The sequence below is a fragment of the Schistocerca americana genome, chromosome 11, assembly GCF_021461395.2.
Source record: "Schistocerca americana isolate TAMUIC-IGC-003095 chromosome 11, iqSchAmer2.1, whole genome shotgun sequence".
NCBI classification, from domain to species: Eukaryota; Metazoa; Arthropoda; class Insecta; order Orthoptera; family Acrididae; genus Schistocerca; species Schistocerca americana.
In genome coordinates this window covers 152,423,215-152,450,878 of record NC_060129.1, presented here as the reverse complement: position 1 = coordinate 152,450,878, position 27,664 = coordinate 152,423,215, and the positions used below count along the sequence as shown (strand labels likewise).

Here is a 27,664-nt window from a genome sequence, read left to right as displayed (position 1 = left end):
TACAGCTTCACATTAACAAACAATGCCGGAGGTGACAGAAGTGATAAGCACCATAAAATACAATCGTATTGTGTTCCTCTTCAGAGCATGGTTAAATAGGTAGCGAAAGGGAGACAGAGTTAAGAACAACACTAAAGTGTCTTACTTGCGTTTGATTTTGAATGTCTCCTCTACAGAGGGTGTCTGATCAAGCTTAAATGTTACTGTATCTTGCTATAAATGTCATCTTTTAAAATTATGAAGGCCAAAAAATCCATTTGATTCATTTTCAAAATATGAACTCTGCCGGTGACGAGTAAACTTCTACCACGCACCGTTTTTCGCGTTGTTTTCTGTCACTTTCCGACATCCGACCATACAGTCGGCTAGCCTACAGCAAAAAAGAGCACACGTTCTGTTATAGGTTCACTCTCTACTTCAGGAATGAGAATGAGAGATGAGAAAAAGCCGGCAGGAATCAGCGAAAAAAGGGAGCCTCTGAAAATTCCAAAAAATTCTTTGAAAAGCTCGCTACCGTGTTCACCGCGCCTCGAGCCAGAATAAATTCAGTAAATTATTTGTGTGATGCAACACCAACGATGGTAAATTAAGCAAGAAGTTCAGCAAAAGCTGTGACTTCTACGCGCCTCTGCGCAGCTACTGAAAACAGGCCTATTTGTTTTATTTCTGCTGGCACATTTCCAAAACGCAGCCGCAGTCGATTACGACTGGCGTATCTTTGGCGTAAGGTCATTGGCACTGCAGGAAGTGGGGTCACGAATGTTTTGAAACCGTGTGTTTTGTTTATAGCTAAGTGAGGTTTCGTACAGTGATTCAGCAAGAAGATACAGCGGGCGTAATGACTGTAGGTCGGAGTCCGAAAGTACCTGATGGGGGGAGAGGACGAAGTGCAAGGCAACTGGCCCTAGTCCACGACAGATTTCTAATCCTAGCGCAGAACAGATGTGAGGAGAAAGCCGCGGGAACGTTAAACAACGCCTTCTTTCGAAAGGTAAAGCAGCACTGCCTTATAACGTGCCGCTGGTCTTCAGAATTCGTACTTGTCTTCAGAATTTACGTACTCTTGCAGTTTGTCGTCGCTTAGAGACGATCTCAAGAATCTGCTAACGGCTAGAAATGTAAACGTCTTGCCTTGAAGCGACCTTGACAGTAATTGACAGACGAAGCTGACCAGATAGGTTAAACGGCGATGATTGAACGTGGCTTGTTTTGATGGGGCTAGCGCAAAAAAGAACTGTCTGACAGCCAGAAAAAAAGAGGAGTGTTCGCGTGCGTGCAGAGGGCAGGGAGTGGCTTGCGATGCCGTGCAACAGTATTTCCGAGAGACTTGCGTCAGTAGGTGCAGAGATTCGACCGAGTGGTATCCTAGTCGCCTGTGGAAACTTACCCCACATGTAAGAAAGAGAGCAACTCAATTAACGCTCATCTGCGGTGAATTGTAGCATGTCCATATCTTGTCACTTGTCACTTTTAAGCATCGTAATTACTGCTTTTAATCAGCACCGATCGTTATTCATATAGACTTGTAGGGGTCCATAAATCTTGCAGACGCTTTGTTATGTATCTTCGAATTTTTACACCCTGTTTCCAATGTACTTCCTGTGTATTAGCTCTGCCATTCGAAACTGGATTGTAGTTACACACTGACCTGTAGCGTAGCCCGGGGTCTAGGTAAGATTGGTAGACTCATGGGTTGGCTAAGTCAGCGAACGTTAATGCCCAGTGTACGTTGTGCTAATCCTAAGTTTATTTTCGCGTCATATTTGAACACACTTTGCAACATTTAATTCAATTTTGTAAACAGAACTAAAACTTGGTATTGAAATGTAGTGTAACTTTTGGGAGCAAAATTTGACATCATTTATAATACAGAAAAAGATTGTTAACCTAATGGAAAGGGTAGACAAAGATCATCACGTGGGCAACTATTTCAGAAAAAAATAAAGTAATGTCACATCCATGTCTTTACATACTGCACCAGGAAATGTAATTATTATAAAAGAAACACTAAACAGTTACAGTCCCTCCATTGCCTATAATGAATCTATACACAATTACTACACACGACAATCAGATGTTATAAATATACGGCAGACAAATGCTGCACTAGTGCAGAAAGGCATAGGCCTACTCCATCCCAGCATCAGTCTATGTAAGCATTACCCAAGTCCACAGAAATAATAAATGGACAGGAACAATCTCAAATCGACCGTCGACTACTTTGTCAACCTCTGCCATAGCACCAATTAATGTTGTCTTTATAAAGTGTATAGAGTAATAAAATATTGTGTACTATTACCTTTTGCTAAAACTGATGTTTGTAAACATTTGAAGAAATATATGTAATAATTACGGAATCGTCCACTATTTTTTATTGTTGTCCAGTCTTAGGTCCCCAGCACCAATAAATAAATTTAGGCTATCTGGTATAAACTTGAAAAGCGTTAAACAGTACAGTAATACTTTATTGTTAATATGGTGTGCAGACTGGGTATCTGTATTTGTTTTAAAATATGCCTTGACTTGCTCTCCTCCTTGGGGGATTCTGTTTAACACAGAGCGAGGAATGAATGTTCCACACGTTCAAGCTACAGTTTCCCATATGACTTGTTGCAGCAGAAGAGAATTGATTACTTTTGTTTTGGGCATGAAGAGCATTAGAAAGATCATTTCATAAACTTTGTGGGGCATGTCATAATTTCTGAGATGGTGATTAGGCAACAAGCTGAGATTGCAGTTTAAGTTTTGTGTGACAGTATTGTGTACAATATATTTCATTAACCTCCAAGTCATACCAACACCATAACCGGAGAAAGATATTGAATAGAAGACTTGGCTGAAGTGCACTGTCTGTGTACTGCAGCTTTTCTTTTGCTTGCTGCTGTTGGCAAATATTAATGATTGTTTTTAGCCAATTAGCTGATGATTGTATTTGAAAGCCAAAGAGTATTTCTATGTCTAATGACTTGTTGCAGCAGAAGAGAATTGATTACTTTTGTTTTGGGCATGAAGAGCGTTAGAAAGATGATTATTGATTTGACTGTTATGGATTGTGAGATTGTCAAATTTATTTCACGTGTTGCTAGTTTCTCAGATTATGACACCATTTTTTGAGATATTGTGTCATATTCCAATGTTATAGTTTGGATGTGACTTGTCAAAGCCAACAAATGTGAATGTAAGGAAACTGGTTGTGGCTACAAACTCATCTGCAGCATATCCTGAGATCTAAGTTAGGGTGAAATGGTACTGTCTAGTTGTGAATTGGCAAAGATAATGAATGTATGTGGAGAAAAACTGGCTGTGGTGATAGACAGCTCTGTAGTGTAGCCCTATGATTATTTCGTAAACTTTGTGGGGCATGTCATAATTTCTGAGATGGTTATTAGGCAACAAGCTGAGATTGCAGTTTAAGTTTCGCGTCGCAGTGTTGTGTACAATATATTTCATTATGCGATTACATAATTTCATACAGTCAGCCTCACAATAATAATGTTTATCAAGCACTATTTCTTCATTGGTTCCACGATCTCATCTAGTCATCCAACTCATGATTACCGTGTTCACTACTGATTATCCACCGTACAGAAAACTACCAACTGTACCACACAACAGAAAACCTGCGGTACACCATAAGTGCATTTTTAGCATAGTTTTCAGTAAATGATAGTACACTTGGAGACTTGGGTCTCTCTATACCATTGCTATCAAAATTTGAACTACTGAAGCACCTTCTTTCTTTTTCCAGAATGGAATGAGATACTTTTTTTGGGGGGAGGGGTGGGGGCGGTCAGGAATTCAGTAGTCAAATGAAAGAAGTTTGTGACACACGACATACATTATCACAGGTAGAAAACTTGGAAACTGTAAAAATGAGATGCTGAAGCTTGCAGGCACATCATATATCCTCGTTAGTAACAGCTCCTGACATTGTGCTTGTTCTTGTGCATTAACAAGCTTTTATGTCTTAGATTGCTAAGTGTTGGTATCAGTTTATTTAACTTTGTTTATTTAAATTTGTAGATGATATAATTGTTTTTGTAAATAGCAAGTCAAATGCAGTTTTAAGAGGGGCTAGAAAAAATTTGAGGAACCTTAATAAACTGTTTGAAGCTAGTTGACTTTCATTAAGATTTAAAGACTAGTTGTATAAAACTGCTAAAGTTTCCACATGTTACATATATAAAACAAATACTTGCAGAAAGAAAACATTGACAGTGTTAGTCATGAAATTACAAATTGGTAATGGATTCAGGTGAGAGGGACATACCACAGAACAAAACTTCGTTTTTTACAATGCGAATATTTTCAGGGATAGGTGACATAAAAATGGCATATTTTTCTGACATTAGTAACTGTGTAGTAGCGTGACCGCTACGGTTGCAGGTTCGAATCCTGCCTCGGGCATGGATGTGTGTGATGTCCTTAGGTTAGTTAGGTTTAAGTAGTTCTAGGGGACTGATGACCACAGGTGTTAAGTCCCATAGTGCTCAGAGCCATTTGAAAACTCCATGTGCAAAGATAGGACATTCTGAATCTAAAAACGTGTAATACGATGTATTTATAGTTTGAATTATGGAGTGTCTTTCAGAAACATGTTTAAAGAACTGTGTATACTGAATATTGGTTCTGGGGTATTTATCCTGCACTGAAATTTGTTGTAAATAATATGGCCCACTTTTACCACCTAACAGCTCAGTTCACAAATTCTGTAGCAGCAGTAATAAGAACTTTTTGTCACATAATTTGGTTGTAGAATGTGTCCATTGTCTGCAGAAATACATTTTCAGCAAAAGTTATGTACTGGATCTCCCTTTTGAGGTGACTTTTTGTCAAATAGTCTGATACGAGAATGTGTCCATTGTTTGTAGAAATAAATATTCAGCAAAAGTTATGTAGTGGATCTTACTGTTGAGTTTTTTTTTTGGGTCAATGGAAGAGTCCGATTCCACCCGTCTGCTTTGACCTTTGACGTAAGGGTGTTGTGGTATGTGACGGCATTACGGTGCAGAATTTGAGTTGTTGTGTTTGTAGATATGTGTTTGATGGCATTCTCTCTCTCTCTCTCTCTCTCTCTCTCTCTCTCTCTCTCTCCCTCCCTCCCTCCCTCCCTCCCTCCCTCCCCCTCCCCCCCTCCCCCTCGCTATCTCTATCTGTGCACGTGAATGTGTGTGTGTGTGTGTGTGTGTGTGTGTGTGTGTGTGTGTGTGTGTGTTTGGGATTTTGGGATGACCGACCTACTTTGTTGGTGGTAGGTAATTGTTTTTTTGGGTGTATTTTTCTCGAGTTGTAATGTTTTGTGTATTTATTGTGTATTGAATGTGTTTTAATTTACGTATGGATGTTTGAGTTTTGAATTTTTGAGATGTTGTGGTTTTGGTTTTTTCGTAGTTGTAGGTGTTGGTTTTTTCGTTTCAGTATTTATAGTTGACCTATATAGGTCAAGGGAAATGACCTATTCCAGTTTTCGTATTTTTATACGTAGGTATTGGTGTTTCGGTATCATTAGCTGTGGTCAAGGGAAATGTCTGATTCCAATTTCCGTAGTTTTTGCTGTAGGCATTGGTGTTTTGGTATCGTCAGCTGCAGTTGACCTATATAGGTCAAGGGAAGTGTCCGATTCCTGGAGATTTTGTAATTATTTTTGTTCGTCATCTTGTGTGTTTTGGGATCATGGTGTGTCTTTTTTTTACTGTTATATTTAGCTTGTCCCCTCCCTAAAACCCCCAAATTCCCACGGTTGTTCCATTAGTGTCGCATACATTACACTTCTGCTATCTCTCTCTCTCTCTCTCTCTCTCTCTCTCTCTCTCTCTCTCTCTCTCTCTCTCTATATATATATATATATATATATATATATATATACTCCCTAAACTAGATTTATGTGGTTGCTCCATATTAAAATGCAACTGATGTGTACATTCAGATGTTTGCCTATCACAAATTCCAACTGTTTGTGTGCAGTATATTATATTTATTTACATTGAGGGTCGACTGCCAATGCCTGCACCAAACAGTGATCCTTCACAGGTGTTGTATTTCACATGTTTGTAGTGTACAAGAGACATCGAATGTGGGCTAATGAGTGGATTTCGCCTGAGGAGCAAATCCGTCAGGACATCTAAACGTCTCTAATGTTACCCTAGTGGATTGTCAGTGATGTGATTTTGAATTAGAAACACAAAGGAACAACCACAGCTAGCCTAAGAGTGCACAGTCCTCTTGTACTGATGGAGGACAGGCACCATCTAGCATTACAGAGAGTGAGTGTAAAAAATCACACAAAGTCAGTGGAAGGAATTGTTTGTGAATTCCAAAGTGCCACTAGCAGTCCGTGTAGCACAATGGTTGTGTGTAGGAAGTTAAAAGAAAGGGGTGACAATTTAGGTGATGCTAAGAGTGATGCTGCGGCACTGTGGAGACTGGAAACGAGTGATTCGTAGTGATGAATTATGCTGTACTGTGTGTATCCTCCTGCAGTGCAGTAGACGGGTTTGTGTTTCACCGATGCGTGTAGAACGTTACTTGCTGTGACGTGAGGTGTCGACAGTAAAGTTCAGACGGGGTGGTGTTAGGGTATGGGGCTGTTTTTGGTGTTAGGGTATGGTCACTTTATTGTGCTTAACAAAACACAATGCAGAAGGATGTGAACATTCCTGAAATGGGCTGCCCTTGCCCAGACTCCCGACACGAACCCAGTGGAACGTGTTTGGGGTAAGCTAGAGTGTCGATTTTGCTCCTGGTGCGAGCATCCAAAATCATTAGCACCTATGATTGTTGCTGTTGAGGAGTAGTGGGTTACCATTCCTCCACAGACATTCAGACACCTCACTGAAATTGTCTCCAGCAGAGTTTACATCACCATAAAGGTGAAGGATGGACACACCCCATATTACTGTCCACTAATAGGTGTCCAGATATTTTTGATCAGCGTGTGTATACAATGGCACCATGTACAGACAGCCACAGGGAGCTTTTGACATTGTCCATTAGATCATTTAAATATACAGAGAGGTCCAAAAGAATGTAGCCACTGTTTATAACTGGCAAACTAATTGACGGAGTTGTCTCACCTTTGGTAGTGTAATAGTTTGTAGTTTCGGCAATCGCCACACAAGCATTGTATTGCGTTGTTTTGTTTTGTCAGATGACAGTCGCCAGATAGTCAGTGTTTTGTTCTTAGTTGCTCCTAGTTACTCCAGTAAACGTAGCTGGCGCAAGGCTTACATTCGATGAAAGGAAGTCAGTTTTGAAGTGGTATATTAAGTACGACAACATTAATGTGGTTCAATGCCAATGGCGAAATGAGTATCAAACAGAGCCACCGACACGTTTAACGATTCGTCGCATTCGAGACAAATTTGAAGCCGAAGGCTGTGTTAAAGGCGTACACAAACAACGATCTGGACGACCTGTAGCAGTAACAAGTCCAGCTAACTCCCGTCGTGTGTTACAACAATTCACTCGCTCACCACAGAAGTCTGTGAGGCAGTGTGCCCGTGAAACTGGAGTGAGTCGCTCAAGTGTTTGGCGAATTTTGAAGACAGCAAAGTGGAAGTGCAACTCCCACAATTGCTACACACAATGAACGAGGACGACCCAGATTGTAGAATGGAATACTGCGAGTGGATTACTAACATGGTGCGCAACGATGAAGAGTTTGCAGAGATGACTGTGTGGTCTGATGAGGCACAGATAAAACCCAATGGTACAGTAAATCGCCACAATTGCATCTACTGGGCCGCCAAAAATCTGAACGTCCGTGTAGACAAAGCCGAGAAATTTTCCAGGAGTAAATGTGTGGTGTGGGTTGTCTTACCGGGGCTTGATTGGGCCATTCTTCTTTGACGGCACAGTTACCGGTTAGGTGTACCTTCCGAAGCTTCAGACATCCATTTTACCTGCCATCCGAGACTTGTGTGGAGACGGAAGAGTTTACTTTCAACAAGATGGTGCCCCAGCCCACAACCAAAATCGTGTTGGGGCGTATCTCAATGAAAATCTACCAGGAAGATGGATAGGCCGTAGAGGTTCTGTGGAGTATCCACCACGTTCCCCAATCCTCTGGACTTTTACCTGTGGGGAACACTAAAGGACGTCGTTTATCGACAAAAGCCAAACACATTGGATGAACTTCGAGAATCCATCGTACATTCGTGTGCAAATATCCATCTGAACACTTTGCAGTCAGTAGTTCGAGCTGCAGTTCGGGGGCATCGTTTGTGTGTGGATGGTAATGGTGACCATTTCAAAAACCCACAGTGATATCTTTTAAGATGGACTTTAAGCTACACTTTCACCAAAAATGAGACAACTCCGTCAATTAGTTTGCAAGTTATGTAGTTTTAAATAGTGGATACATTTTTTTGGACCCCTCTGTATAACGAACAGCGACATTTTTATTCATTGTGTTCTGCAGTTCCTATGGAGGAGGAGAAGCTACAGGAATGAGAGACAAGTCAAGGTGTATGTTCTGGGTTACCAGTTCTGCAAATCAGGGAATTTCAAATGCATCAGGGTAATTTGGCAGGGGGCGGGGGGGGGGGGGGGGGGGGGAACTGGAAAAATCTCGTAGCATGAAATAGTTTGTCTACTGAAATGTCATGCTTCGTCACTGGCTGGGCGCAGCTGAGCACGTACACCGCTTCCCTACTCTCTCGTTCATCTGCTTCTCCCCTCCCTTCAGATTGCAGTCACTGCGGCCGTCACTTCTTGTCACTAGCCTAGCAGCTGCTGTCGAATGGCAGGGAGGTGTGAGAACCGGTTTGTTGGGATCTGATTCTCAGAGCTTGTCGACGCTGCAGCCGGAGACGACGGTCGTGTGTGCCCGAGTTGTGTCCGAGTGATTGTACGAATGTGTGTGCGCTCTCGTTTTCTGACAAAGGCTGTGGCCGAAAATTTAGTCGTATGAGTGTGATTATCTTTTCTGTGTGCCTGTCTGTGGCTCAGCAATCCTTACGGTGAGTTGCTACCTCTCCTCTTTAGTATTGATTCTCAGAGTATTTGCACAAGTTATCTGCCGCGTGGGTGATCACCGCAGTCTCATTTCGTCGCTACGGTGTCTGTGACGTGAATAGCTGCCCACAGGAGTGGCCCTCTGTGACAGGCCAAAACCACAGGCTGTTTCTGTGGTTATCTCTAATGGATTGGGCCTGGCAATCTGAAGCCCATAGTTTCCCACTAACGTGTGGGCTCTGCCTGTCGGATCTAGTCTCAGTAATCTGCGCATACGCCAGGTCTGTCTGTGTGTGGCGTAATGTGGCGGATTTTCATGGTTTATCCACGGACCCAGGACTGCAGCGCTCTTCGGCAGACCGGAGGCCGCAGGCGATGGATTTCAGGAATTGTGACTATCTCACCGCAAGTACGAGTACATTGTACAGTGCGGCATTTTATAGACATTTTATTTATTCTAGTACATTTTTGGCATTTTGTAAGTAGTTTATACAGGGTGCGTGAAAATATGTATACACACTTTGAAGCGTCATAGAAAATTTATTTCCCGTTCTACAATGTTAATTTTCTGGAAATGGAAAGCTTAAAGTCCAATTGGAAAAATAAATGTACTTTGCAAATGTGATTAATGTTCAAACTGGTGGCCTTCAGCATCAGTACATTTCTGAGTACGAGTCACCACTCATTCCGTACATCGTACCAAAGTGTCCGATGAGATTTCTGCGCACACCGCCTGAATCTCATTCCGAAGTGTGTCCGGGCTACGTGGTTTACGTTTGTACACCTCATCTTTTACTGTGCCACATAAGAAGAAATCCAGCACCTTGGGGTCTGGAGAACGTGCAGGAAACTCGATTGGTCCCCTGCGTCCTATCCATTGGCCTGGCACATTGTGATCCATGTATGCTCGTGCGTCCCTATGATAGTGCGGTGGGGTGCCAAATAAAACTCATCATTACTGTATAATGCACGAATGGCAGGGAATATGGAGTGAGCAAGCATTGTTAGGTACGTTTCTCCAGTAACAGTACCTTCAAAGCGGGAAGGCCCAATGAGTCCCCTTGCAGACAAACCACACCACACATTTACACCAGGCGAATTCACAGCCTTTTCAACTGCAATGTGAGGATTATCTTCAGCCCAGTACACACAATTATGCCTATTGACAGTTCCATTGAGTTCGAATTGGCTTCATCCGACCAAATTATGCTACCCATATACCCATAAATCCCAGTTCACGTCTCGCCATCTCCTGAACCCATTCACAAAATTCTAACCTTCGATCTGGATCGTCGTCACTTAGCTGTTGCACCAGCCTCGGAATGTACACACGAAACTTGCCTTGTAGCACACTACTAGCACTTACATTACTCTCAGGTGCCGCTTGCCTTGAAGATTTTTGAGGTGAACGCTGAAACAGTTCCAAGACCGCAAGTTGTGGAATCGTCACTTGTAGCTGTACGAGGTCGCCCTGATCGACCTTTATGCACATCACACACTGTTCCACGAATTTCGAATTTGTCTCGTAGACGTGTAATTGTTAACCTTTAAGGTGGTTCTGTACCATACGCACTTCTCCACTGTCTGTGAACCGCAGCTACATTCTCAAACTTCCAGTACCACTTAATTATCTGCTTCCACGCTTCAAAGCTCAAATGCATGTCCGCCATGTTGCAGTTACTTCCTTGCCACTGCTGCCACCTGTTGAAGAAACATAACATTACTTTCTCACAGATATTTAACCTTGTTGAACGTGAAAGAAATTGTCTATGACACTTCAAAGTGTGTATACATTTTTTTTTATGCACCCTGTGTATTAGAAAGTATGAACAATAAGAAGAATAAAATCATGTACTCCTCTGTTTCTTGAAAGAAAAATCACACAATACCTGTAGAATAATAGACATAATACAGAGGGTAATAACTGACAATAACAAACATAGTAGAACCGATATTTTATTGGCGGTCACCTACATTGTGGGTTTACACAACTCTTTCCCAACTTATACATTTCTTTCAAGAGGCCAACTTTTTTCTGAGGCTGTTTCTCAAAGCAGTGAAGGTATTTTAAATCTGTCTTGCGACTCCAACAAAATGCGTATTTTTGTCACCAAATGTGTTTCGCTTTATTGAAATAAAATAACTTCAGTGGTTTTAATGAAACATATATACCATTTGGCTTGCTTTCTCAATCTAAAAACAGTTCATTACAAAAGATGTTAATGTTAGTACTTAAGATTTTTGCTCAACATTTAGAAATACAGAAATCCTTAAATTTTTTTGTCAACTTACGTCTTTACTTACCCTTGAGATCTCAAAATTTGTCAGGGAAAAATGCTAAAACTTGAAACTTCCTGGCAGATTAAAACTGTGTGCCGGACCAAGACTTGAACTCGGGACCTTTGCCTTTCACGGGCAACTGCTCTACCAACTGAGCTACCCAAGCACAACTCACGCCCCGTCCTCACAGCTTTACTTCTGCCAGTACCTCATCTCCTCCCCTCCAAACTTTACAGAAGCTCTCCTACCAGGAAGTTTCATATCAGTGCACACTCTGCTGCAGAGTGAAAATCTCATTCTGGAAACATCCCTTAGGCTGTGGCAAAGCCATGTCTCCACAATATCCTTTCTTTCAGGAGTGCTAGTTCTGCAAGGTTCGCAGGAGAACTTCTGTGAAGTTTGGAAGGTAGGAGACAAGGTTTTGGCAGAAGTAAAGCTGTGAGGATGGGGTGTGAGTTGTGCTTGGGTAGCTCAGTTGGTAGAGCACTTGCCCGCGAAAGGCAAAGGTCCCGAGTTCAAGTCTCGGTCCGGCACACAGTTTTAATCTGCCAGGAAGTTTCATATCAGTGCACACTCCGCTGCAGAGTGAAAATCTCATTATGCTAAAACTTGTCAGGAAATCGGGGAGATTGCAGGGAATTTCACTTTTTGAAACTTGTGGCAACCCTGACATTAAAAAAGACAAGGAAATTGTATAAACTTAATCCATATACTGTTGGAATAATAAACTCTCACTATACCGCTTATTGATATTGTGCTCATGCCAGATAAATTAAATCAACTAAACTAGAAAGGAACATGATACTTTGTGAATATAGTAAATAAAACCTGCTGTTTATATGCTGTTGAAAGCTTAATAGTTACCTACATTTTTAACTACAGAGTTTATACTACACTGATACTTACTCACATTCTGTCAACTGTTATTACTGGTTTCTGCTGACTTAAGCTATCTTCATATTTAGCCCTAAACTGGAGGAACTTTGCTTGTAGGATGTTCTCTGTCCAAGTCAAACAAATTGTAATTACAACTTCCTTTGATCCGATGTGTAATTTTCAAGGTATTTCAGTGTCTTCAGCTGGAGAGGACACATGTATGTATGTAGATGTAAACGTACGTTGAGACAAAACCATATTAAAAAGCACAGAAAACTGATGACAGGTGGTGTTGGTGGCCAAGGTACAGGATGTGCTCATCCTATCCGTCTCGGATCATTCGGCGTATTGGATGTCATCTTACATCAACAGCAGAATGGGTCAATTCCACATCATACACGTACTGCATTTCCCAACCATGATGTATACGAAATTTAATCCCAAGTAGATGAGAATTTATTGAAAAGTTTACATTTCAAACACATTTTTTTCCATCTAGTGCAGTATCATATGCAACAAGCGGCTACACGGGTAGCAGGGGTTGTGTGGCATGGGCTGGGCGGTTTTTTAGGTTAGATGGCCTTAGGCAAGTACAGAATGGGCAACAGCCTCAACGGGTGCGGGGCAAAGTCAGGACATGTGGGGACCAAGCAGCAATCGGAATTGTAATTGTCAACTGTCGAAGCTGCGTTGGTAAAGTACCAGAACTTCAAGCGCTGATAGAAAGCACCGAAGCTGAAATCGTTATAGGTACAGAAAGCTGGCTTAAGCCAGAGATAAATTCTGCCGAAATTTTTGCAAAGGTACAGACGGTGTTTGGAAAGGATAGATTGCATGCAACCGGTGGTGGAGTGTTCGTCGCTGTTAGTAGTAGTTTATCCTGTAGTGAAGTAGAAGTGGATAGTTCCTGTGAATTATTATGGGTGGAGGCTACACTCAACAACCGAGCTAGGTTAATAATTGGCTCCTTTTACCGACCTCCCGACTCAGCAGCATTAGTGGCAGAACAACTGAGAGAAAATTTGGAATACATTTCACATAAATTTTCTCAGCATGTTATAGTCTTAGGTGGAGATTTCAATTTACCAGATATAGACTGGGACACTCAGATGTTTAGGACGGGTGGTAGGGACAGAGCATCGAGTGACATTATACTGAGTGCACTATCCGAAAATTACCTCGAGCAATTAAACAGAGAACCGACTCGTGGAGATAACATCTTGGACCTACTGATAACAAACAGACCCGAACTTTTCGACTCTTTAAGTGCAGAACAGGGAATCAGTGATCATAAGGCCGTTGCAGCATCCCTGAATATGGAAGTTAATAGGAATATAAAAAAAGGGAGGAAGGTATATCTGTTTAGCAAGAGTAATAGAAGGCAGATTTCAGACTACCTAACAGATCAAAACGAAAATTTCTGTTCCGACACTGACAATGTTGAGTTTTTATGGAAAAAGTACAAGGCAATCGTAAAATGCGTTTTAGACAGGTACGTGCCGAGTAAAACTGTGAGGGACGGGAAAAACCCACCGTGGTACAACAACAAAGTTAGGAAACTACTGCGAAAGCAAAGAGAGCTTCACTCCAAGTTTAAACGCAGCCAAAACCTCTCAGACAAACAGAAGCTAAACGATGTCAAAGTTAGCGTAATGAGGGCTATGCGTGAAGCGTTCAGTGAATTCGAAAGTAAAATTCTATGTACCGACTTGACAGAAAATCCTAGGAAGTTCTGGTCTTACGTTAAATCAGTAAGTGGCTCGAAACAGCATATCCAGACACTCCGGGATGATGATGGCATTGAAACAGAGGATGACACACGTAAAGCTGAAATACTAAACACCTTTTTCCAAAGCTGTTTCACAGAGGAAGACCGCACTGCAATTCCTTCTCTAAATCCTCGCACAAATGAAAAAATGGCTGACATCGAAATAAGTGTCCAAGGAATAGAAAAGCAACTGGAATCACTCAATAGAGGAAAGTCCACTGGACCTGACGGGATACCAATTCGATTCTACACAGTGTTCACGAAAGAACTTGCCCCCCTTCTAACAGCCGTGTACCGCAATTGTCTAGAGGAATGGAGGGTTCCAAATTATTGGAAAAGAGCACAGGTAGTCCCAGTCTTCAAGAAGGGTCGTCAAACAGTTGCGCAAAACTATAGACCCATATCTCTGACGTCGATCTCTTGTAGAATTTTAGAACACGTTTTTTGCTCGAGTATCATGTCGTTTCTGGAAACCCAGAATCTACTATGTAGGAATCAACATGGATTCCGGAAACAGCGATCGTGTGGGACCCAACTCGCTTTATTTGTTCATGAGACCCAGAAAATATTAGATACAGGCTCCCAGGTAGATGCTATTTTTCTTGACTTCCGGAAGGCGTTCGATACAGTTCCGCACTGTCGCCTGATAAACAAAGTAAGAGCCTACGGAATATCAGACCAGCTGTGTGGCTGGATTGAAGAGTTTTTAGCAAACAGAACGCAGCATGTTGTTATCAATGGGGAGATGTCTACAGACGTTAAAGTAACCTCTGGCGTGCCACAGGGGAGTGTCATGGGACCATTGCTTTTCACAATATATACAAATGACCTAGTAGATAGTGTCGGAAGTTCCATGCGGCTTTTCGCGGATGATGCTGTAGTATACAGAGAAGTTGCAGCATTAGAAAATTGTAGCGAAATGCAGTAAGATCTGCAGCGGATAGGCACTTGGCGCAGGGAGTGGCAACTGTCCCTTAACATAGACAAATGTAATGTATTGCGAATACATAGAAAGAAGGATCCTTTATTGTATGATTATATGATAGCGGAACAAACACTGGTAGCAGTTACCTCTGTAAAATATCTGGGAGTATGCGTGCGGAACGATTTGAAGTGGAATGATCATATAAAATTAATTGTTGGTAAGGCGGGTGCCAGGTTGAGATTCATTGGGAGAGTCCTTAGAAAACGTAGTCCATCAACAAAGAATGTGGCATACAAAACACTCGTTCGACCTATACTTGAATATTGCTCATCAATGTGGGATCCGTACCAGATCGGTTTGACCGAGGAGATAGAGAAGATCCAAAGAAGAGCGGCGCATTTCGTCACAGGGTTATTTGGTAACCGCGATAGCGTTACGGAGATGTTTAACAAACTCAAGTGGCAGACTGTGCAAGAGAGACGCTCTGCATCGTGGTGTAGCTTGCTCGCCAGGTTTCGAGAGGGTGCGTTTCTGGATGAGGTATCGAATATATTGCTTCCCCCTACTTATACCTCCCGAGGAGATCACGAATGTAAAATTAGAGAGATTAGAGCGCGCACGGAGGCTTTCAGACAGTCGTTCTTCCCGCGAACCATACGCGACTGGAACAGGAAAGGGAGGTAATGACAGTAAAATGCCCTCCGCCACACACCTTTGGGTGGCTTGCGGAGTATAAATGTAGATGTAGATGTAGAAGCCAGTGTCAGTTCTTATCCACAAATTTGGTCATCTAGCAAAAAGCTCATTTGTCTGCCCATGTTTATTTGAATGAGTCTCCTTCTGTCAATGTTTACCTTATTAATTTATGCTACCCCCTGTTGATTAAAAAGAAGTTTGCCCAATTTGTCAATACAGGATAAGTTAATTTCTTTATACCGTGTTTGGAATATAAATCATGATGTAAGTCTTACATTGAAATTTCACTGATATAAATCTTCCTTGTAAATCGTCAGAAGATCTGTTAGTTTACTTGACTTGCTGATTGTGTTCCTTGGTAGCCCCCCCCTTCTCAAAGTTCATTCATTGATTGCAAGGCTTTTGAAGTGATTTTTAAAACAATCACTGACAACATCACACATCACAGGAATAGATTTTCAGTGATGTTTGCATAATACTATCAATCACAATTTTGATCAGTAGGCTATTAATGTTCATAAGTTTCATACATCAGATCAGTGAACTTGCATACAACTTTCATTACTACACTAGTATAGGTTGCCACAGAGTTTTACAAGATGGATATTGATTGCCAACTGAGTACATGAACAAACAGTTACAAGGTATATAGTGGTCATGGTCTTTGAGTGCTAGCTGCCGATTGACTGTGTGCTTATCGACGACACGTATGTGAGGATGATGTATTTAGGGCAGTTATCATAAAGTGTTAAAATAGCATTCTAATAAATTTTATATAGTAACACAAAAGATACGAAAAGCATGGAATACGAGGGTGGTTTGGAAAATTCTAAGAACGGAATAGAAAAAAGTACTTACATCACTGAGTTGTTTTTTATTTTTCATTGTAGTCTGCTTGTAGATTAACGCACTTGGTTCAATGATGTTCCAGTGTCTTGATCCCATCTCGAAATTGAGTTGTCTCCAGGCCTGCAAAATATTTGTCAACTCCCGCTATCAGTTCTTTGTTTGAAGTGAATCTTCATCCACGAAGAAAAATTTTCAGTTTTGGGAAGAGCTGGAAGTCTGATGGAGGCATATTGGGTGAATAAGGTGGCTGTGGCAACAATTCATACTTTAGTTTATGTAATTTTGCCATGGCGATGGCACATGTGTGCAGGCCCGCACTGTCTTGATGGAAGATGACTTTCTTCCTTGCTAAACCTGGCCTTTTTTCACATTTTTTTTTTTTTTTGGTCATCAGTCTACTGACTGGTTTGATGCGGCCCGCCACGAATTCCTTTCCTGTGCTAACCTCTTCATCTCAGAGTAGCACTTGCAACCTACGTCCTCAATTATTTGCTTGACGTATTCCAATCTCTGTCTTCCTCTACAGTTTTCGCCCTCTACAGCTCCCTCTAGTACCATGGAAGTCATTCCCTCATGTCTTAGCAGGTGTCCTATCATCCTGTCCCTTCTCCTTATCAGTGTTTTCCACATATTCCTTTCCTCTCCGATTCTGCATAGAACCTCCTCCTTCCTTACCTTATCAGTCCACCTAATTTTCAACATTCGTCTATAGCACCACATCTCAAATGCTTCGATTCTCTTCTGTTCCGGTTTTCCCACAGTCCATGTTTCACTACCATACAATGCTGTACTCCAGACGTACATCCTCAGAAATTTCTTCCTCAGATTAAGGCCGGTATTTGATATTAGTAGACTTCTCTTGGCCAGAAATGCTTTTTTTGCCATAGCGAGTCTGCTTTTGATGTCCTCCTTGCTCTGTCTGTCATTGGTTATTTTACTGCCTAGGTAGCAGAATTCCTTAACTTCATTGACTTCGTGACCATCAATCCTGATGTTAAGTTTCTCGCTGTTCTCATTTCTACTACTTCTCATTACCTTCGTCTTTCTCCGATTTACTCTCAAACCATACTGTGTACTCATTAGACAGTTCATTCCGTTCAGCAGATCATTTAATTCTTCTTCACTTTCACTCAGGATAGCAATGTCATCAGCGAATCATATCATTGATATCCTTTCACCTTGTATTTTAATTCCACTCCTGAACCTTTCTTTTATTTCCATCATTGCTTCCTCGATGTACAGATTGAAGAGTAGGGGCGAAAGGCTACAGCCTTGTCTTACACCCTTCTTAATACGAGCACTTCGTTCTTGATCGTCCACTCTTATTATTCCCTCTTGGTTGTTGTACATATTGTATATAACAAAGAGATAGAGGGGCTGGCCAGTACTTACCTCAGCTCAGTACAGCCGATAGATACACATAAAACAGAACTGAAAATTTACATTCCTAGCTTTCGGAACTTTGTTCCTTCATCAGGGAGGAGAGAGGGAAAAAAGGGAAGAAGGGAAAGTGGATTCAGTTACTCACAACCCAGGTTATGAAGCAACAGGGAAAGGTAAACAGGGAGGGTAGCAAGGATGGAGGCATGGTTGTCAGAGGGAAGCCAAAGATATTCTACTGTAAGTACTGTGCCAGCTTCAAACCAAAGAGGATGCATACAGAAGTAAAGAGGTATATAGTATAAAGATAAACACAACTATGTAGGATGAAAAGATGCGTGAATTTTTTTTCATTTCTAATTCTTCAGTGAAAATGTGATATACCCTTTCAGATGACATCTGGCAAGTGTGCGGAATTTCAAGTTTTTTCTATCGGCGATCCTTTGTGACCGTTTTGTGCACTTTTGCTGTGATTTCTGGAGTAGTGACACATCTCTGTTGACCACTGTGTGGATCATCATCTAAGCTCTTCAGACCAAATTTAAATTCATTTGTCCCTTGGCAACAGTTGATACCTTGCTTTATGATGTACTTAATTGCTGCTTGAATCTCGATTTATTTATTTATTTATTTATTTATTTATTTTTTCTCTCTCTCTCTCTCTCTCCAGTCATTGCAAATCACTATGCAGGAACGACAACAGAGCCACATCACCACCACGGCACTCTTACAAGAGCACTGACGTGGCACGTGTTTACAGGCAACAGTCCGGTGAATATCACATGAACAACTCGTTGTGCTAGCACTGACCTCTCGTGATTCCGAGAACTTTTCGAACCACACTTGTACAAATATGCATAAGACAGGGATGCTGTTTTGGTTAGCATTTCATTTAATATACTCAGAAAAGTGTAAATTGTCATTCTATTCTATGGAGTGGGAGTTGGATTGCGTGCTGGGAGAGCGAGGTGGCGCAGTGGCTAGCGCACTGGACCCGCAATCGGGAGGACGACAGTTCAATCCCGTATCCAGCCATCCTGATTTAGGTTTTCTGTGATTTCCCTAAATCGCTCTAGGCAAATGCCGAGATGGTTCCTTTGAAAGGGCACGGCCGACTTCCTTCCCTGTCCTTCCCTAATCCGATGAGACCGATGACCTCACTGTCTGGTCTTCTCCCTGAAACAACCCAACCCTATTAGACTGCTAAGACTTGTCTAGGAACACTGATTTTGTAATTGAAATATTTCTTAAATCAAGATAACAATGAAAATAAGAAATTTTTGACAGTATAATGTAGTTGCTTAGATAAAAAATCTACTCTCCAAGTGGCAACAGGACAACACAGGTACATAAGTAAGATTTTATGTATGCAAGATTTTGGAAGCCAGTGGCTCCTCCTTCAGGCAGAAGTGTTGAAGGGGAAGGAAGAGGGGTGAGTAGAGTTCAGAAAAGTCACCCAGAACCCCGGGTCAGGGGAGACTCACTGGATGGTCTAACAATACCACCACTTGCAAAGTAGGTTAGAAATCAGATTAATAATGTTGCTCACACAGCATATGTTCGCCTTATCGGCCAACAACAAAGTTATTTTCTGTGGATGGTATCGTCAGAATGGAAATAATGAAGTCACTGTAAAGAAGTAATTAATTTTGGCACTTATCTCGAATGGATTTCCACGTAGATTTTGTCGAAGTTGTTATGGCTCATCTTGTTAATTCTAGGGTGATTCCACTTTGAGTGCTAGAAGGTCCACATCTGTATTTTAGCAATATTTGAATACCTAACAAATGCGTTTTTCTGGAAATTCGTAATGATCAAACAATCGCAGATCAGAACAATGGTATGGTAGAAATAATTTTTGACTTGGTGTTCATGATCCACATTTTTATTAAATTTTTGTAAATTCACATATACTTTTTCTTAATTGTCACATAATCGAGAAAACAGTTTTGTATCAATCTTCATATATTTAATTTCCACTTTAACCAAACACAAGACTTGACTGTTCTTTTACAAAGCGAAATAACAACTTAACTTCTGCAAAGTGAAACAAAGACTGCTCTGTGCGCATTCGTGCCAAAACGGTTACAAGTAAGTCAAAGATTATGACAGTCTCACAGAAATGAATACGCATGAGAACCATATCACTGTAATATATCGATACATCGGAGTACATATACATTAATAAAACCAAATGTGAATATTGTCACAAAAATATGTCTGTTACTTCGCAGAAAAGTAGTACGATATTACTGGTATCGAGAACTGGGGTTGGAGTGCCGTAATGGTCACGTAAATAAAGAACCATTACAACGGGATGAGAAGGAAAGAAGAGCATCGGATGAGATTTGAAAATCTGAGAGCTTAAGAGTGGAAGATAGGCTAGAGACGTGTAAGCTTTCAGGTTTTTCAAATCTCATCTGGTGCAGTGCCCAACAATCAGCCTTTCCTTCTCATCCATTCGACTAAGTCTCCTCTACCTGGGGTTTTGGGTGACTTTTTCAAACCCTACCCCTTTTCCTAAACCTTTCCAATCATTTTCCTTCACCCTTCTTCCTTCCCTTTAACCAGACACTAACTCTGAAAGTGTTCATGCATGAAACCTTTTTTTTATGTATGTTTGTTGTCCAGCTGTTACTTGGTGAGGAGAACTTTTTTATGTATCCAATTACATTATATTGTTATTCTGGGAAAACTGTCCATCTTTAACAACGACAAAATTAGGACTAACTGACAATAACACTGAAATATTGAAAGGTTCACATTCCAAAATATTTTACCAGTCTAGAAACCGACAATTTTGAATGTAGGTAACTTTTTCAGCACACAGATTTCAGAAAAGGTAAGATGCTGTGTATAAAGGGGAGAATAAGTACTTTTGAATTAAAGTACCGGTATGCCAATCTCAGAACAGACAATTATCAATGGGGTCAAATTTTGCAGTGCACTTGATTTTAGTTACTTGTAAGTTCCGGTATTACTCAAAATAATTTTTTCTCAGTAAACTGTTATCATCAGCATCCTATAAACTGCGCACCGAATAATAAGATTTTCAAAATTACAGATTGGATAAGGCACATTTTTGAGGGTGTCCGGATACTTTTGATCACCTAGTGATGTTATTACACCTCTGTTCAAAAATACGAAGATAGTAACTAACACGCATTTACATGAGTTTGAGTAAAAGAATGAAATTTGTTTTAAGTCCTTTGTACACTCATTACAAGAATATGAATTTATAGTTTCCAATTTTATAAAATGAGATAATTATTTGAAATGTTTGAATTTTGCGTGGAAGATAGAGCAAATAATAAAAAAAAGTTTTAGGAGTGGGATCGCAGTAATTGGGCACTCTGTAGCAGTTTATACAATACCGTGCATCATCACAACCCTCAGTGCAGCACGCTACACCCTTGATTACATTGTGGTGTCTCATCTGTGATTGTATTATTCGAAGGCATCAGAGACCAAAGTCGCTCAGAAAAATTAACCAGTTGAAACTCTTCTGTTACTATTGTTCTCAAATACCAAATAGATTCAGACATAGACTGTAACCGTAACTCCAAAAAAAAAAAAAATGAGTATGCTGCAATGTTTCAAAAGTTACTTGCGAACAAGAAGTGTAACAATTTTACTTATCTGTTATACTGTTGCTCTTGGTGAATCTAAAGTGCGGTTATTCTATAAAGTCTAGTATTCTTGCCTTTCATGTACTAGGAGCGGAGGTGGCAATTTTATGAATTAACTTCAACTTCCATTTTGCGTAGCAATATTAATTTGTTTACAATTTCTCTCTCTGAGCAACAGAACATTGAACTCAAACTTCAACTTGTACACTTTGTGATTAAAGTATCCGAACACGTAGCTGAAAATGACTTAAAATTTCCTGACACCCTCCATCGGTAATGCTGGAATTCAATATGACGACGGCCCACCCTTAGTCTTGATGACAGCTTCCACTCTCAAAGGCATATGTTCAATCAGGTACTGGAAGGTTTCTTGGGGAAATGCAACCAATTCTTCACGGAGTGCTGCACTGAGGAGACGTATCGATGTCGGTGAGGCCTAGTAGCAAGTCGGCATTCCAAAACATCCCAAAAGCTGTTATAAAGGACTCAGGTCAGGACTCTATGCAGGCCAGTCCATTACAGGGATGTTATTGTCGTGTAACCACACCGCCACAGGCTGTGAATTACGAACAGGTGCTCGATCATGTTGAAAGATGCAGTCGCCATCCCCGAATTGCTCTCCAATAGTGGAAACCAAAAAGATGCTTAAAACATCAATTTAGGCCTGTGCTGTAATAGTGCCACGCAAAACAACAAGGAATACAGGCCCCCTCCAAGCAAAACACAACCACATCGTAACACCACCGCCTCCGAATTATACTGTTGGCACTACACACACTGCCAGATGACGTTCAAAGGGCATTCGCCACACCCACACCCTGTCATTGTATCGCCACATTGTGTACAGCGATTCATCACTGCACACAATGTTTTTTCCACAGTTCAGTCGTCCAATGTTTATGCTCCTTACTCAAATCGAGGCATCATTTGGCATTTACCGGCGTGATGTGTGGCTTTTGAGCAGCAGCTCGACCACGAAATCAAGTTTTCGCACCTCCTGCCTAACTGTCATAGTACTTGCAGTGGGTCCTGATGCAGTTTGGAATTACTGTGTGACAATCTGGATAGATTTCTGCCTATTACACACTATGACCCTCTTCAACTGTCGGCGGTCTCTGTCAGTTAACAGATGAGGTCGGCCTGTACGCTTTTGTGATGTACGTGTCCCTTCACGTTTCCTCTTCACTATCACATCGGAAACAGTGGACCTAGCGATGTTTAGGAGTGTGGAAATCTCGCCTACAGACGTATGACACAAGTGACACCCAATCACCTGACCACGTTCGAAGTTGATGAGTTCCGCGGAGCACACATTCTGCTCTGTAACGATGTCTAATGACTACTGAGGTCGCTGTTATGGAGTACCTGGCAGTGGGTGGAAGCACAATCCTTCTAATATGAAAAACATTTTTGGGGGTGTCCAGACACTTCTGATCATACAGTGTATGTTATTACACCTCTGTTCAAAAATATGAAGATAGTAACTGACAGATTTTTACACGAGTTTGAGTGAAAGAATGATATTGGTTTTAATTGCTTTGCACACTAATTACAAGAATATAAATTTATAGTTTTTAATTTTGTAAAATGAAAACATTATTCAAAATGTTTTAGTTTTCCATTGTGATTGTAAAAACTAAGTTTAACTGATATTAATAGTTAGTTTGAATGTGACAGGATCATGGACGTAATTGTTACTTTTACAAAGATTATTTCAAAAATAAATCAATAAGGATATGTCTGAATTTCACATACGAAAGTGGCAAAATGAACAGATCGATACCATATTGCGGTGTGCCATAAAGAAAATTACGCAGTTGAGTTTCATTACGTATTGCAGAGAGGAGCACTGGGACAATGGGAATCTGGAGCAGCAAGGGCAGCAGTGGAGACAGCGTGGCCATCGTGGGGGAGGCTGTGGGGCCGCTGTCAGCCGGAGCGACGTTGCCGCTCACTGCTGGCGTGCGCGCACTGTACGTCGTGCCGGAGGGAAGCGGCCAGACGACGTTCGCGCAGGACGAGCTGCTGCCGCCGCTGCCCCTGCCGTCTCTGGAGCACACCGTGGAGAGGTCAGTGTCGGCACGAGGTTGCTTTAGATGTGTCTGGTAACTGACACCACTTCAGTCATCAGTAAACTGCCAATACCAGATATCAACTTCATACTCTTAATGTATGCTGACCTTGGGAAAGATCAGTTTGGATTCCATAGAAATATTCTAACACGCGGCAATACTGACCGTACGACTTATCTTAGAGGATAGATTAAAGAAAGGCAAACCTACATTTCTTCCATTTGTAGCCTTAGAAAAAGCTTTTGGCAATGTTGGCTGGAATACTCTCTTTCAGATTCTGAAGGTGGCAGGTGTAAAATACGAGGAACAAAACGTTATTTACAATTTGTACAGAAAACCAGACGGCAGTTATAAAGAGTCGAGGGGCATGAAAGGGAAGCAGTGGCTGGGAAGGGAGTGAGACAAGGTTGTAGCCTATCTCCGAAGTTGTACAATCTATATATTGAGCAAAGTTGAACGGAATGGACAGTGTCTTGAAAGGAGGATATAAGATGAACATAAACAAAAGCAAAACGAGGATAATGGAATGTAGTAGAATTAAATCGGGTGATGCTGAGGGTATTAGATTAGGAAATGAGACGCTTAAAGTAGTAAAGGAGTTTTGGTATTTGGGAAGCAAAATAACTGATGATGGTTGAAGTAGAGAGGATATAAAATGTAGACTGGCAATAGCAAGGAAAGCGTTTCTGAAGAAGAGAAATTTGTTAACATCGAGTATAGATTTAAGTGTCAGGAAGTCATTTCTGAAAGTATTTGTGTGGAGTGTCGCCATGTACGGAAGTGAAACATGGATGATAAATAGTTTGGACAAGAAGAGAATAGAAGCTTTCAAAATGTGGTGCTACAGAAGAATGCTGAAGATCAGATGGATAGATCACATAACTAATGAGGAGGTACTGAATAGAATTGGGGAGTAGAGGAATTTGTGGGACAACTTGACTAGAAGAAGGGATCGGTTGGTAGGACTTGTTCTGAGGCATCAAGGGATCACCAATTTAGTATTTCGAGGGCAGCGTGGAGGGTGAAAATCATAGAGGGAGACCAAGAGATGAAAACACTAAACAGATTCAGAAGGATGTAGGTTGCAGTAGGTACTGGGAGATGAAGGAGCTTGCACAGGATAGAGCAGCATGGAGAGCTGCATCAAACCAGTCTCAGGACTGAAGACCACAACAACAACAACAATTTTCAAAATGGAATGTCCCATGCATTTAGCTCCAACAGCCTTTTTGCATTCAAAGTCTCTTAATTCGTGTCCTGCAGCCATAATCACTTGAAAACCTTTTGACATGGTTTGACCTGAGTACAAAAGACAGGTCCACTGATGCACTGCCCTTTTATACCTGGTGTATGCGATACTACCGTCGTCTGTATACATGAATATTGCTGTCCCATGCCTTTCGTCACCTCAGTGTATTTCAGCAGATACTCTAGTTTCACTGTCCCATAAAATTACTGGCCTCATCATATTTCATATTGTGATTATATTTGAGGCAGTGTCTGGTAATTGTTGAGCAAGTGTTGCTTGATGTTCCTTGTTTTTCTCCTAAACTGTTCTAATGGACTGCTATGCTGCCCCCTCCCTGCACCCCCCCCCCCCCCACCAATCCCCCCTGTCCCCCCTTCCCCCCTCCTGCCACAATAAAATACTGAACATTTGCACAGAATGTAGTACATTACTGGAGATGTAAATTTTCTCTAACATTACCAGAAATTTGTTGGCAGGTGTGAAATACTTTGGAAACCTCAAGTAGAAATATGATGAGCAGTATTTTGGTGCAAACACAAAGTTCCTGTCACAGACCGATTAAGGGAGCGCTCTCTGATAAAGATGTCGTATAACCTAACAGAGTGGGGCAGATGCTCAAATTTAGGCAAGGGTTGGGACCCAGCATTGAGTTATTGAGACCTCACTGGTCATCTTATCCATCAAAGAAGACACAGAGTGAAAGTGCATTTCACAGAATACCAGTGTGGATTATGAAAAATGAGAGGGCATCAAAGGGTTAGTGGGTATTGGCGGTTGAACCCGCCTGTAGACAGAAATGTGTCATTGACAGTATTTCACAATGTGCTCATTCTCCAGGCAGGAAGCACGTGTCACAGCACGGCTCATAGCAGATGACTAAGACGACAGAGTCAGTCACTGAAAAATTGCGCAGGGAAATGAGATTAGCTGAAGCCTTCAGGACTGCTTTGTCAACTGCCAGTAAAAATTTCTTCATACACTGAGGTTTTTAGATAAATTCTTTTATTCTGTGTTCAAAGTAAATGAGTAAATTATATCTTTGCACATTTTCTGCTTATATGCACAAAAAGATGTAGAAACTGTCAAAACATCAAGTACAGTTGCACTTTGTAAAAGAAGTATGAATGGAGAGACAGATTATGAAGACACTGGCAATTTAGCCTTTTGGTAAATTTAAAGGTAACTATTTTTCCAGTAATGTGCTTTCACACCATAGTGTTCTCATTTTCTGTTGGTAACATAGTATGATTTTCCATACTGTTGAGTGGTACTTAAGTAAATAATTTAGTGAAATCAAAGTGAACTAGAAATTAGAATATAAATGAAAAACTTGGTTTAGTTTAGAGAGTTACATACTGGCATTCAGCGGGCAGAACAGCAGAACAGAAGAGACAATGACCGTGAAGTCAGCAAGTTCCACATAAGCGGGCGCTGTCGATTCAGCCGTCAGGGCATCGCCCGACCGGCTCACGTGTTTCTCAGTTGTCGCATGTGAGCAAAGGCCCTCGCCTGCATTCCAAGAGCCAATGACCGACGTTAAGAAGATTCTTCGAGAAGCTTTTCAACGTGACAGAAGAGGCAATGGCCGTGAAGTCATTCACCTCCAGTGAACTGAAGTGAATAAATACGCGAGACGCGGTGGGCCCGACAGATGAAGACGGGGACGAAGACGGAGACGGGGACGGAGACGAAGACGAGAGACGAAGGAAGAAAAGAAGAGCAGCAGTAGTTTTCAGTCAGTTTCGGTGCTGAAGACCGTCATGCAAGAAGAGACGTCTTCATGCACAGACGCACCAAGTCCGCCGCTGTAAAGGAATAGCAAGCAGCAGCCGCGGCGCCAGAAGACAGAAGTTAAAAGGTATTTGAAGTCTGATTTTTACGTACCCGGGTGACTCGTGAGGACGGGAAGGAGACGGCCTCACCTCAGCAGTCACCTGTGAGCTGGGATGAAGACCTGACAGCCGAAGACTGGCAAGCGGGAGTCCATGGTTCGAGTTCAACTGTATCTTATGGGATGTTCTGATTCGGAGAGCGGCAGCTGTGTCGTTTGTGAAGTCTTCTGCTGCGGCAGCGGCGGCGGCGTCTGATTACGCGTAGCGGTGTGTATCTCGTGTCGCCGTCTCGCCCAGTTGACTGGAGACGCGCAGCGCGAGGTGGCTCGTTTAATTATTGCGAGCGAAGTCGTGCATCGGATGGTGATACCTTGGATGTGGCGTCCCAGTGTTTCTCTTCTCTAAGCGGCCGCGTGTGTTGTGCGTCGACCAGCGGAGCGGCGCGGTGGGGCAAGGCCAGTGTCCCGAACTCGAACCACGGACTCCCGCTTGCCAGTCTTCAACTGTCAGGTCTTCATCCCAGCTCACAGGTGACTGCTGAGGTGAGGCCGTCTCCTTCCCGTCCTCACGAGTCACCCGGGTACGTAAAAATCAGACTTCAAATAGCTTTTAAATTCTGTCTTCTGGCGCCGCAGCTGCTGCTTGCTATTCCATTACAGCGGCGGACTTGGTGCGTCTGTGCATGAAGCAGTCTCTTCTTGCATGACGGTCTTCAGCACCGAAACTGACTGAAAACTACTGCTGCTCTTCTTTTCTTCCTTCGTCTCTCGTCTCCGTCTTCGTCTTCGTCCCCGTCTTCATCTGTCGGGCCCACCGCGTCTCGCGTATTTATTCACTTCAGTTCACTGGAGGTGAATGACTTCACGGCCATTGCCTCTTCTGTCACGTTGAAAAGCTTCTCGAAGAATCTTCTTAACGTCGATCATTGGCTCTTGGAATGTAGGCGAGGGCCTTTGCTCACATGCGACAACTGAGAAACACGTGAGCCGGTCGGGCGATGCCCTGACGGCTGAATCGACAGCGCCCGCTTATGTGGAACTTGCTGACTTCACGGTCATTGTCTCTTCTGTTCTGCTGTTCTGCCTGCTGAATGCCAGTATGTAACTCTCTAAACTAAACCAAGTTTTTCATTTATATTCTAATTTCTAGTTCA

General features: G+C 41.9%; 1 protein-coding gene across 2 annotated transcripts in view; it reads left to right on the top strand.

Annotated features, from left to right (window-relative positions):
- The first annotated feature begins 750 nt into the window (after window positions 1–750).
- LOC124553735 (peroxisomal carnitine O-octanoyltransferase) overlaps window positions 751–27,664 on the top strand; it is a 263,361-nt gene continuing 236,447 nt past the window's right edge. Inside the window, exons 1-2 of one of the 2 annotated variants that reach the window (XM_047127665.1) lie at window positions 751–991; window positions 23,199–23,427. In XM_047127665.1, the coding sequence (XP_046983621.1) occupies window positions 23,216–23,427 (212 nt within the window). In that variant the 5' untranslated portion in view covers window positions 751–991; window positions 23,199–23,215. Of the gene's footprint in view, window positions 992–1,275; window positions 1,395–23,198; window positions 23,428–27,664 lie in introns of those variants that run through there. The other variant, XM_047127666.1, reaches the window with a different exon arrangement.